Raw genomic sequence first — 13,292 nt, 5'->3', positions numbered from 1 at the left:
ATGATCTTAGCCCTTTTGTGAATTGAATTGCATTGTCTGAATTGTGATTTTGATTGAGAACTTAACCTGTTAGGAGGTTAATTAGTTTCTAGAAAAATGTTAATTGTGCTAGGAGGGTGGCTTGTTAGGTTTGTGACCATGAGGCTTTATGTCTGCAAACTGCTATCTTTTCTGGGTTCCTGTCAATGGTTGCAAATCCAAAAGACAAACTAGGAATACCAAACCACGAGAAGGAAACCACTTGCTGCTTGAAACCACTTGTTTATTGTTCTGATGAAGTTCCTACCAGAGGAATGAAAGCACTAAACCTTGTGTTTTGACTCAATAAACGAGCGGTTTCAAGCAGCAAGTGGTTTCCTTGTCGTGGTTTGGTATTCCCATCAATGGTTGCTAGATCTACAAATAATTCATTCATATCTTCTCAGGATGTGTTTAATAGGATTAGATTCCAGTCTTCAGGGATTGTAATTTTTTTCTGTTTAAAGGTTATGGTTATGATATTTTTAATACATTTTTTCAATTGGATAGGATAGCAACCAACATTTACAGATAGTATATATCCTTTTTGGTGCGTAAGGTAACAATGAACCATTATGGGTAAGTTATGGGGTGGTTTCTGCATGTATATTAATAACCAGCTACACTTTGTATATTGTATGCATACCACCTTATATTATTTTGCCAGGTAGGGTATTAGTGGTGTATTATAGACTGAAAAAAAGGTAATAGATATCAGGAATGTCAATTTTAATCCAAGATTCTCTGCTTGTAACTAAGTGAGTGGGAGTCAAGGAAAAAAATGATCTGTCCTAATTTGTTTTTCATGCTGACTGCATTTAGTAGGCAACATGGTAATGAGACAATGTTGCTTTTATAGGCAGTAAACATTTACTTGAGTGGGTGGTCCTGAGCTCTATCAGTGTTCCCACAAATTAATAAGGGTAATAGCAGCAGCAGTATTGGTGTCAGTTTATAAAGAACATACAGCTAGTTACAGTTTGTTTATTTGGTCTAGATAGTTGAACAGTTTGGTAGAAAGTGGGCAGAGGGAGTTTTGTTGGACAGAAAAGTAATTTCAAGTGTATTAGCAACAAGTAATGAGTTGGTTTCTGAGGAAGAGCTACAGTCTTGTGTTTGTAATACAGTTTCTGTTTGGTGTATCGTTAAGTGAATGATTTTGAGGGCATAATAATAAGAACATCAGGTCTGTATGTAATGAAACTGGTGTCAAGATTATTTTGTAAGCAATGGATTTATACATTGGAATATAATTTTGTTTGGAGGAAATGCTAATGAAGGGAGTCACAGCGGATGGACTGTTAGTGGATATACTAGTTGAAGTCGGCCTGTCAATAGAGGAGGAAGCAGTTAATAAAAGTATAAAGGAAATAATAAGGGCTAGGTGGGGGAAGGGTTAGGGTAAGGAACACAACTGAGATGAATAGAGCAAGGTAGAGTGGAGCTGGGTTTACATGTCCTTGATGAAAGAAAAAACTATTATAGGATATTATAAAATTTGGAGCCCTAAAAGAGCATTGGTAGCTGTGGAAAAAATAACACAGAAATGATAAAAATAAACCCTGTACCACTCATATATTTCTGTTCAACTTTGTGCTGACTCTTTATTTAGTTTTGTTCACACTTTGTGCTTAGATCCCTGTGTTTCACACTGTATAAATATTTTGTCACAGTAGAGTGTTATTTTTTTTTTACTTGTAAGGTGTCTGTCCTTTCCCCACTGCTGTGCGACTGCTGAATTAATATAGTTCAGTAAGACAAGTGTGAGGATGTGATGCGTGGGGGTTGATGGGTGGGCGGTTCTCCCTTGCAAAAACTGTTTTTGCAAATTTCTCAGTGAAAGTGACTGCCCTTGAAACTTAGTCTATGAGAGTAGATTCAGTGAAAGTGAGTTCATAAAGTTATATAAAATTATTCTGATTTTGAGCAATCTGTATAAATGTTTTAATGAAAACAGCAAAAATAAAAACTTGTAGATAGAGGTGCCTGATTTCCATGAGTGTACATATGTAATTATATGATTCCTGCATCTGTTTTCTTCAGTTCTCACTAAATTATGTTACCTTCTCTGTGCTTATCACCCCTTACGTAAATGTGACTGCCTTCTGTTATTACAAAGGATCCTTGTAACTGCCAAACAGGACCTAGTACTGTACACGCTAGCTTATAACCTCCTAGAAATTAGCTTCTACTCATTATCTGGGAACAGGCTCCACTCCAAAGACACTGTCTTGTCTTTTTCTTTTTCTTTGTTATTCATCCTTTGTTGACAGAGTTAGTCCTAGTAGACTAGTGGCCTTTTTTCAGGAGGAGCCTGGAGGTGGTATTTCCACTACAAGGGGAAATTAAGCCTGGGTATCAGGGAACTTTCCCTACTCTTCTCGATAGGTGCCGTGGGATCTTTTACATTCACATGAGTTGCCACCCAACCTGAGCAGATGTGATCTTCATTTAACATCTCATCCGAGGGACACATTTCATTCTGTTAGTGTCAACAGGGCTGCTGAATCCCTTACTGTCACCAGAACTAGGAGTAAATTTGGAAACATGAGGTTGTGAGGCATTGTCTCGAAACAACCTCCCTCACCAAATGCAGTGAACTTGACCCAAATGTATTAATAGAACTTTCAGACAAATATTTTCTCCATCTAGCAATCCGGAAATATTTTACTCCACCTTAAGGCCATTTTATATACCTCTGAGGTCTTGTCTGTGAATCCTAATGAAGTCTGCTACACTGCGAGTTACTTCAAAATAAAACTACACAAGAATGTTGCTACCATTAGAGTACCACTGGTATATGGGATTTGCTTGAAATGAGAGACTTCAACTAGTCTGTCACCGACAATATTTCAAATAACACATCAGTCATGTATTTTACTAGTTCTGTTTATTTATTGTATAGCATAATTTAGTGTACAGCATAATTTACCTGAAGAATACCTATAAAGCTATGGATAGCTAAAATCATCAAGATATATAGTTATTAATACTGGTCTCTGAAGTTTTGTGAGAAAGTGTGTTACAGTAGGCTACATTTCAATGCTATAGTTTGATTTTTACTGCTTATTTAACATTATCTAGTGAGTGGCTCCTTCCAGCAGTATTGTTTTCTGTGTTACTTTCCAAGATCTTCTTCTAAATGACAAAGTGATTTTAAATACATCTGATTTTTAATTTCAGTAATACAACATTGTTGTTCTGTTTGTTCTTTTTACAGTGCTTTACAGCTTCCTTGAGCCAGGGATACATTCTTTAGGTGCGTATCTAGAATTGTGTAGTGCTTTCTTGAAGCTTAATTACTATTGTTTATTTTTATTAATATTTTAAATTTTTTCAGAGTACACACACACATGCGAGCGCACACACACACACACACACACACACACACACACACACACACACACACACACACACACACACCGCGCGCTCGCATGCATCTATTTCACAATATGAAGCACTTCATTGCCTGCATCTCCCATTAGACCCCCTAATCATATTTATTAGACTGTGCTCTGCATTTTCATTCCTGTTGCAACATCATAAGCAGTCAGGTTATGTGCCAAATTGACTCAAATGTACAATTCTCATGATTGCAGTCCTGTCGCTCTTCTCCTTTCACTCATTGCCCTCTCTTTCTTACAAACCTCCTACTTATTTTTCACACACTGTTACCCCTCCAGTTTATCCAGACACTCCACATCTCCTCTTTTGTTCATTCACCTAGAAGCCCAGATCAACTTCATTCACAATTTATATACTTGTCTTTACAATTATCATCAGATATAGTTATTTCAAGTTCTTTGCTCAAAGCTGTATAAATTTCAGCCCTACTTTCTTACTTCTCAAGTAGATCTGCCTTTCCCAGCAACCCCTAACAGATACGACTGCAAAAATCACTGCACCACTTTTCAGATATACCTACCTCCATTATCTTTATTACTGACATCCCCATGCCCTCTGCTCCCCGATCCCTTTACATATGTCGACCATGTACTCCCTCAGCTCCATATATCCATCTTGCTTAAACCATCTTCCTTGCCCTTACTTATCCATGCAGGGTCTTTTCCATATATACCAACCAATCTCAACCTCTTGAAAACCTCCCAGGCCTTGTTAGTACACTATTTTCTAACAGATCACTAAGGTAACTTATTCAGTTAAACCACCACTTTGTTCTCTTCTCATACAAATCCCTATATATCCCACTGGTTCTTAGATTACTTCACTCCCACCTACCAGCTTACATACTCTTACCTTCCTTTCCCACAATAGAACTCCCACTTTCCTATCTGTAAAACACTGTCCAGCTGACCAGAAGTAGCGTTAGAAATTCCATCACTCTTTCAAAACTTTTAAACTCACTTAATCCTTACCATCACAAAGATCTCCCTCATTTTGTCACACCTTTCCTCTTCCATAGCCCTAACCCTCAGTATCTGAGACCATCCAACCAGTCAGAGGCATTCACTTCCTTCAGCTATCCCTACCAAAAGTTTTAAATTCCCCTAAGTCTCCTCCTGGTTCCTTTATCCTCCTCTTCTGAATAAGCCATGTGTTCTTTTTCCTACCTTTCTGTCTTATCATTTCTTTCACAATAAATGGTTATTTCCTATGGGCATGTGTGCTGTCTATACTCCTTAATGCTTTAGCACAATTCTTCTCTGTTTTCCTCTCCGTTTTCTTATCTTTAGTACTATACTATGCTGACTTACTGTTTTATGAAATGACAAAACTACATTACTGATTTTTCAATATTTTTGCTCAGCTGTACTGAGTTACTTTGTGCCTCGCTGTAGTTACACTGTCTTGTGTTAGTTCACCTTCCGTGCCATTACCATGTCTTGAATCATATTATAGTTGTTTTTTGGTACTATGGTAACTTGTGTTTCAGGGCATTTGCATTTTTACATGTTAATTAGTGTTAACAAGCATTGCATGAATTTGCTATATGTTTTCCTATTTTTCTGTGTTACATTATCATATATTGCACTGTGTATGGTTTTGCTCTCTATGTTTCATCACATTGCTCTGCATTACCTTGTTCCATTGTAGTATCATACATTTGGGGTCCATGACAGAAATGTTACCATTAATCACAGGAATCACACATAAGTGATTGCACATTTCAGTGTCTGTCACTAATGTGTCACAATTAATCCTGGCACCTGTTCTACTGCCTTGTGTGAGCTTGTGGTCATTCACTATTCAGTATGGTCTGAGTCATACCAGAATATTTCTATAACTAGCACTGATCAAAAGAAGTTACTCAGTCAACTCCTCATCTTTGTTTACTTGCAGAGTAACTATAAGGCATGCAAGCTGATCCTTTAAGTCTCTTGCAGTTTACTGAGTTAGTAATGCTTTTGGCTGTAGTCATTCAAGGCCAGAATCCATCAGTTACTGTGACAGTAAGTTGCATTTAGTGAGCTGCATGCATATCTGAGTCTACATGCTCACTAGTAGTATATGCCATATGCCCTTCAGAGATGGACATTTAGAAGCGCTATACTCATTAGACCCTATTGCTGTATGACCCTGAGTCAGTATTCACTATCTGTATGTACATCAAACAGATGAAGTAATTTGTTCTGTAGTCCCCACTGTCATCAAGGCCAGTAGCTGTATACCCATCAGATGGGAGGGGTCAGTAGATACACATTTCTCAGAGATAAATGGCCTGCAACCATACCTCTCAATTGTCCAGATTTTTGCAAAATGTCCAGATTTTTGTCAAATATTTTTGGTCTGTTCCTCAAGAAATTTGCGATTTTCTGGCTAATCAATGAGGATTGAAGTCACTAAATAATACTAAATAACGGCAGACATTTAAGTCTCAGACTTTAGGGGTGGCCGCTGTGGTGCAGCGGTTAGCGTTGCCACCTAACAGCAAGAGGTTCTCTGGTTCGATTTTCAGCTGGGGTGCCTTCTGTGCGGAGTCTGCATGTCTTCCCTGTGATCGCGTGGGTTTCATCCGGGTGCTCTGGTTTCCTCCCATATCCCAAAGACATGCAGTAGGTGGATTGGACACTCTAAACTGGCCTTGGTGTGAGTGTGTGCATGTGTGTGTGCCTTCTGTGAAAGGTTGGGCACTGGGCTGGCAACTCGACACCGTAAAACTTCACTGCCAATCATGAGCAGACGATGATCCGCTGTGGTGACCCCTAACTGGGAAAAGCCGAAAGAAGAAGATTTAAGTCTCAGATTTTATAGCCTTCATACATAATAATGCAAAACCTGTTATTCTTTCAACTTTCTGAGTTTATAGGAGCAATATTTAAAATCTGTCCATTTTTTTTTTTGGCTTTTGTCCCCACATTGTTTCCGATGTTGTCCAGATTTTTGCACTGATAGGTTGAGAGGTATGCCTGCATCTGGCTACCTTCACTCATGGATAGCTTGTAACTGTGTAGCCCTTGATCAGTGATGGTTACTACAAGTATATCATGCAATCATTCGTAGTGATTTTCTAATCATATGTACTTCCATCTGTTGTGGATGATCAGTTCACATTTATCCCCTACTTGATGATGACCAGTGTATGTATGCATTTCAGTTGTGGATACCAATATCCATATTCCTTATAGTCATAGATAGTCAGTGGCTGCATGGTCATGCAGACTCGGGTACCAGTAAGCATGTCATTTGCAAATAGTAGGTAACCAGTAGCTGTATGTCACTCAGTTGGTGGATTGTTAGTAATCATTTAGCCTTCAGTTCTGCACAGCTGGCAGCCTGTTTTTTCTTCATTGTGGATGCTTAATCAATATGCATTTCATTTGGGTGTGATAGGAAGCTGCATGTTCTGCACAAGTGAGTAACCTGTGATTTTATACCCTTCAGTTGTCAGTGGATGGTAGCAGTACATCTTCCTACAGATGATCAGATGTCTTGCTGCTCCAGTGGTTGGATGATCACCATTTGTTTGTCCTATAGATGTCAGCAGTCCGTAGTTTTATGTTCCTATTATGAATGAGTGGTAGCCATATGTCTCTCAGTCAGCCATGTTCTGTAGTCATATACCAATCAGTTGTATATGGTTAAGAAAAGTAAAAAAAAAAAAAAAAACACAGAAGGCATAGATGCTGGTGGTAGATAAGGACCTCTTAGCCCATGTGGTATGCCCATTTCCCTGTCTTTTGTATAGTTTGCCCATTTCTCTGCCTTTTGTATAGTAGACCCCATTGCCATGCCTTTTGTATAGTAGGCCCATTCCCTGCCTTTTGTATAGTAAGCCCATTGCTCTGCTTTTTATATAGTATGCAGGCACCATTTAACTATAAAATTATTTTTTTTATCCCACCCCTCATGCGAATCCCATTATGTTTGTCTCAGGGTCAGACATTGTTGAATTGTGTTACTATTTTGACTGCACTGCTTCTTTATGTAGGTTGTTCAACCATTCCACCATCCTTTGACAGAACTAATCCTTATAACATGTGGGCACCATTTAACTTATACCTTTAGTGGAAACCCCCTTTTTTCATGCATTTCTCTCTTTTTTGAAGATACTGATTGCACAGGCTGTTTTAATACACTTAAAGTATTGTAAACTTGGTATATCCCTTAGCTGGCTTTTCTTCAAGACGAAGTTTATTATTTAATAAAGCCTATTATATTTCTAGAAGATGAGGCTGTTTTTCTTTTTAGGGGTGGATGTGGTTTGGAATAGCCATCGACTTTGCCAGTGGAGCTTTCAGTCCTGTATGAATATGACTGTATATGTTTGCCTTATAAGGATGACCGTGTATTTGAAATAGTGCAACCAAGGTTTCCATTTATCTAGGACAAGATCATATGCTAACTGGGTTTAAGCCTTGCCCTCTGCTGGCATTTTGGAATAAGATTTCAGATCTCAGTATTTTTCATTGCTGATATGGGTTTGATTTCCATTTTGGGAATAACCACATCTCTTTCCTATAAAGTGGATGATCCATAAAAGATTCAAGAATTTTCTTTAAAATAAGTGAGTTTCTTTGTCTTTTCCTTCTCTTTAAAAATGTCATTATTATCATCAGCCAACAAATACAGTGAAGTGGTTCATCTCTGCTTTTATTTATATACATTTATTTTATCACTTTCTGTCACTTGCCACACACATACGTTTTGTACTTTTTATTATTTGTAGAGCACTCGATTTTTCGTATTCATTGGTTGTGAGGTTTTAGAAAGTTAAAATGTTGCCCATCTGTTTCCTATTTTGACTACTATAAGCAGAGTGTTATCTGTCAAATGTTTTAAAAGTACAAATTTATTGGTATGTTTGTTTTTAAATGGTTGACTAAAAAGAAGATTTAGCTTGAAAAGACCATGTTTGTTAAAATCTTTCTCCTTAGACTTTTTCTGATGCAGACTGTGCACTACTTTGGCTGCCTTCATTTGAAATGCCTTTATTTTGTCTGTGTCCTTAAAATGGAGCCTTCGAAATTGCACACAATACCCCAAAATGGAGTCTTACCAACTGCTTATATAGCAAGCAAATAATGCTTTGTTTTCTCATCATGGTACATTTTCTATATATCCTAGCATTTTAGTCATACATTTGAATATCAAGCTTGTGATGTGTTGACATAACCCATCTTTGTATTCTTAATTGCCCATAAAATCATCTAGCAACTTCATGCAAATAGAAAAGTACATTGTCTAACAGGAAGTAGTAGACTGTCCCATGTTCTTTGACGGATCTGTGCTACAAACAAATCTTTCTTTACTTCTTTATAGTAAGTTACTTTACTTGCTGTTACCCCCACAGTTCAACAGTTTAATCTCTAGTCACAGTGCTTCAGAAAGAACATGACCAAATCCTACAGAAGTCTCCAAAATGGTTGTTAAAGAACAATGTGCTTCTCAACAAATGCAGTTCTAATATCAAATCCGTTTTTAATATGTTCAAGCTCCTTTAAAATTTGTGTTTTAATAAATTCATGCAATGCAGATTTCTGGCAAACATTCCTTCATATTATTCTAGCAATACAAAGACTACATATGAAACTCTCATTAACTAAATTGTGCACCTAACAATATTATTTATGCACCTGATTGCACAACCTGTTGTACCCTTTATATGATGCCCCTTAATCTCAACTCGATGCATCTTTTTCAAAACTCATTCCTCAAAAAAAATTATTTTTTTTCTAAAGGTAATAACCACTATCACCGTGTATATACTCTTTTGAACGTTTCTAAACTGTGAAATGCTTTATTGCCAGCTGCATTGAATATTTATCATGTGACATGCTGATCCATGCCTCTTGTACTTGCTATTATAATATCACTATTTTGTTATGTTCCTTACCATTTGAACACTCGTAATATATTGTTATATTATGTCTATGTATCTTGTGTGTTTAACTATAAACATCACATTTGTAGCTATACTTGTTCTGCTGTATGTTGTATACTGATAGTTACTTTTTCAGAGCTTTTTTCCCCAGGCCACCACTGAAAAGGGATTTCCATTTCAACTGGACTTTCCTGGAAAACAATGCACATAAATACATATATTTTTAGTGTTTGTAAATTCAGCGCTCTTAATGTCAAAATGACATGAAAATGATTATGCTTTTAAGGAAAGAAATAAAAACAAAATAAGAAGGCTGCTCTTTTTAAAGATTTAACTGTTTGTGGGACACACATATATATATATATATATATATATATATATATATATATATATATGTATATATGTATATATATATATATATATATATATATAATTTTCTGTTTTAGATACTTTTGCTGAAGTAGATTTGAGAGATTATTGTTGGCAATTTAGTAAAAGTTTTGTTTTTAGCCATGTTTAAAAGAACAAATACATTATAGGGCAGTTCTTCTTTCAAAACAGGTTTATTGTTTTAACATATAAGAGAAATATCATAACAATCTTAAACAAGTAATTAAAAATAGGTATTATTATAATATTCAACAAAACAACTAAAGTATTTACAAAGACATCCACTACAATCAGATCAATTAATTAAACTAAAATACCATGCTATTGAAATTAAACATTTTTTAACAAATTTTGTAAATTATCCCATACAATAAAATAAGATGTTTTTCTGTTTGTTCTAGTCCTAATTGTGTTTATTTCCATATGGCACACTATATTCATAACATTTTTAAATTCATTGAACGAAGGAGGTGTATCTGAAATCCAATTTCTAGTTATTATTTTCCTAGCCACTGCTAGAATAGACCATAACAAGGGAAGCTTAACATTTTTAACACTTTGAGGTACAGGTGTGTTGAATAATATAAGAGATTTAGAAATAATGAAATTATCTGTAAAAAGAGCCTGCAAAAATTCATTAATTGACTTCCAGTATTCTTTCAATTTTACACAGTCATAAAACATATGAGCCCAGTCAGCATTAATTTCTACATTACATCTCTTACATAGATTATCTTTATTATTTATTTTATTCATCATCAAAGGTGTATAAAAAGATCTATGTAAAAATTTCCATGTATAAAGTCTCCAGACAATGGAAGACGCAGTTCTATAAGCAGATTCCAATATATATTGTTTATCTTGTTGATTTGGTGGGTCCCCATTAATAGAAGTGAAATAATTCCAGTATGAATCTACACTGTAAAACGTTTCTTGTCTGATAACTTTATGTATGTATGAAAGTTTACCTTTATCAGAAACTTTATGTTGTAAATTTAATATCAAGTAATCAATCAGTGTTGGAATAGATTCTTTAACAGTTATAGACATTAAATCTATTTTATTAATGAGATGTTGTCTAAAGGTCTGAACCTCTAACCAGCAAGTTTCTCTTAGATCAAATTCTTGTTTTAAGAAATCTAGATTTTTAACTTTATTATCAGATATCAACTGATACCAGTACTTTAGATCATTATCTATAGCTAAATGAGTTCCTTCAGAAGTAGATGACAAAAGCATACCCTGAGTATACATTATAGGAAATACAATAAAATTCCATTCCCTATACTTAGGGTGCATGAATATAAAGTTACGATAACTAATAATAATATTTAATGGGTAACAAACCATATGTTTAGGTGTAATAGGTGAAGTACAAAATTCCTTTAGTAACCATAACATGGAGTTATTTACAATCATATTTTTATGTGTTAAGGAGATTTTCATGAAGTGTATACTAATTAGCTCCCAATAATCTTTCCATTTTGTGACATATGACTGATCTATTAATAAAGTAATAACTTTTACAATAGAAGAGATAGTATATAAATTAAAGTCTGGAAAAGAAATACCCCTTGAGACCAGCTATTAGTATGTTTCTTTAATGCAATCCTAGGTCTATTAGGTGCCCATAAGAAATTTAACATTAGTGTGTTCAGTTTCTTGATAATTATTTTTGTAGGTGGAAGTATTATTGATTGTATTAAGTATAAAATCTTGGGGAATATTATCATTTTAATAATTGTAAGTCTCTCCTCCATAGTAAAAACATATTATTCCAGGTATTAAAAGATTTTGTATATTAAGAAAACAGGTATTATAATTATTATATATAATAGATTTGATATCTTTAGATAGTATTATACCTAAATAAGTTATCTGACCTGAATTGTGTACATATTTAGTAAAATCACTAATGAGAATATTTTTTCGTGTATATATAGGTAGTATTTTAGTTGTTTCTTCATTGAATATTAAACCAGAAATACTTTTAAAATTCATCATGTTATCAAATAGAGACTGTATAGAAGAATTAGATCCTGCTGATTGTAATTAGAACATCATCTGCAAAAAGTTGAATTTTGGATGTTGTATTTTCATCTATTTCAAAACCCTCTATGTCAGTACTGTTTCTGATCAAATTAGCCCAAGGCTCCATTACTAAAGTGAATAATAGTGGAGAAAGTGGACATCCTTGTTTTGTACCTTTAAGAATGGGTATTTTTTGTGAAACATATGTTCCTACCTTAATATAAGCCAACGTTCCTTTGTATAAATGTTCAATTAGATTTACAAATGCATCCGAGAAGTTTGTGCACTTCATTAAGGTAAACAGATAGTCCCAACTTACTGAATCAAATGCTGAACTTATATCAAGACTAATAAGTGTTAAATCTTTCTTTTTCCTATTTGCAAAATCTATTAATGTTAAAGTTCTTCTTATATTATCAAAAGTATTTCTAGTTACAATGAAGCCTGTCTGATCTATATCTATAACGCCGAGAATGATTGTCTTCAATCTATCAGCAAAGATATTCATAAACATTTTATAATCAACATTAAGTAATGAGATGGGCCGATATGAAGAACATCTAGTTGGATCTTTATTAGGTTTTAAAATTGGCGAAATAAATGTATATTGCCAAGATGGGGGGGTTATTAACTCAGATTGGGCCAAAATAAAAACCTTATGTATTAATGAATATGTATTTTTAGAAAGGATTTTATATATCTCTGGTATAATACCATCATTACCCGGTGCTTTGTTTGATTTAAGCTTATTTATTTCTGTAATAACTTCTGTATATGAAATACTCTTGTCCAATAGTTTAATCTGTTGTTTATTAAGCTTTTATTCATATTTGTGGTTATAAACTCCTTTATTTTATCTTTAGGTTCCATGTTAATATTATTATTATGGTTAATTTTGTGAAAGTGATTTCTAAATTCATCTAGTATTTCTGGTATACTAGAAACATTCTTCTTTTCCTTAGAGAAAAGATTTCTTTGATATGGTTTTGTTTATTCAACCTTTTTGTTTTATTTTTAAGTCTATGTAAGTATTTGGGGCTTATTGAATAAGACAAAACTTGTATTTCTCTAAAGTTATTTTAACTTTATGAGTTAAAATTTCTTTGTATTTCTCATTTAGTTTGTTTATTTCTTCAATAACTTTCTTGTCCATAATATTTTCTTTATTATTATGTTTATACGAGTCTAATTTACTTTGAATATCTAACAATTCCTTATCCCAAGATTTCCTTTTATTATTATACCATCTGATACTTTGTCCATATAGATATGATTTGAAGGCATCCCAAACATAAACAATGGAGACTTCAGGAGTGTTATTTATGTCTAAAAAATGTTTTACTTCTGAAAGTATATATTCTTTATAGTCTTTTAGTTGAGTTAAGTATGCTGGTATCCTTTTGATCTGAACATTATGAGTATTTTTATCATGAATTCAAAAACAATTGAATTATGATCAGATATAGGACATGAAATGATTTTGGAATTAATTAAATCTGTTACCATTTGGTTATAAATAAAGACCCTATCTATTTTTGAATAAGTTTTGTATCTGTTAGAAAAAAAGGTG

At 34.3% G+C, this 13,292-nt stretch overlaps 1 protein-coding gene across 2 annotated transcripts in view; it reads left to right on the top strand.

Moving 5' to 3' along the window:
- The window catches only part of CD5 (CD5 molecule), a 469,322-nt gene that overhangs the window by 59,946 nt on the left and 396,084 nt on the right, over positions 1-13,292 (top strand). For both annotated transcript variants that reach the window (XM_044083991.1, XM_044083989.1), the window contains exon 2: positions 3,239-3,277. In XM_044083991.1, the coding sequence (XP_043939926.1) occupies positions 3,239-3,277 (39 nt within the window). The remainder of the gene's footprint in view (positions 1-3,238; positions 3,278-13,292) is intronic.

Source organism: Protopterus annectens, chromosome 9.part0 (genome assembly GCF_019279795.1).
Source record: "Protopterus annectens isolate FY-2018-M chromosome 9.part0, PAN1.0, whole genome shotgun sequence".
In the NCBI taxonomy this organism is placed as follows: Eukaryota; Metazoa; Chordata; order Ceratodontiformes; family Protopteridae; genus Protopterus; species Protopterus annectens.
This window is presented reverse-complemented; position numbering and strand designations above follow the sequence as displayed.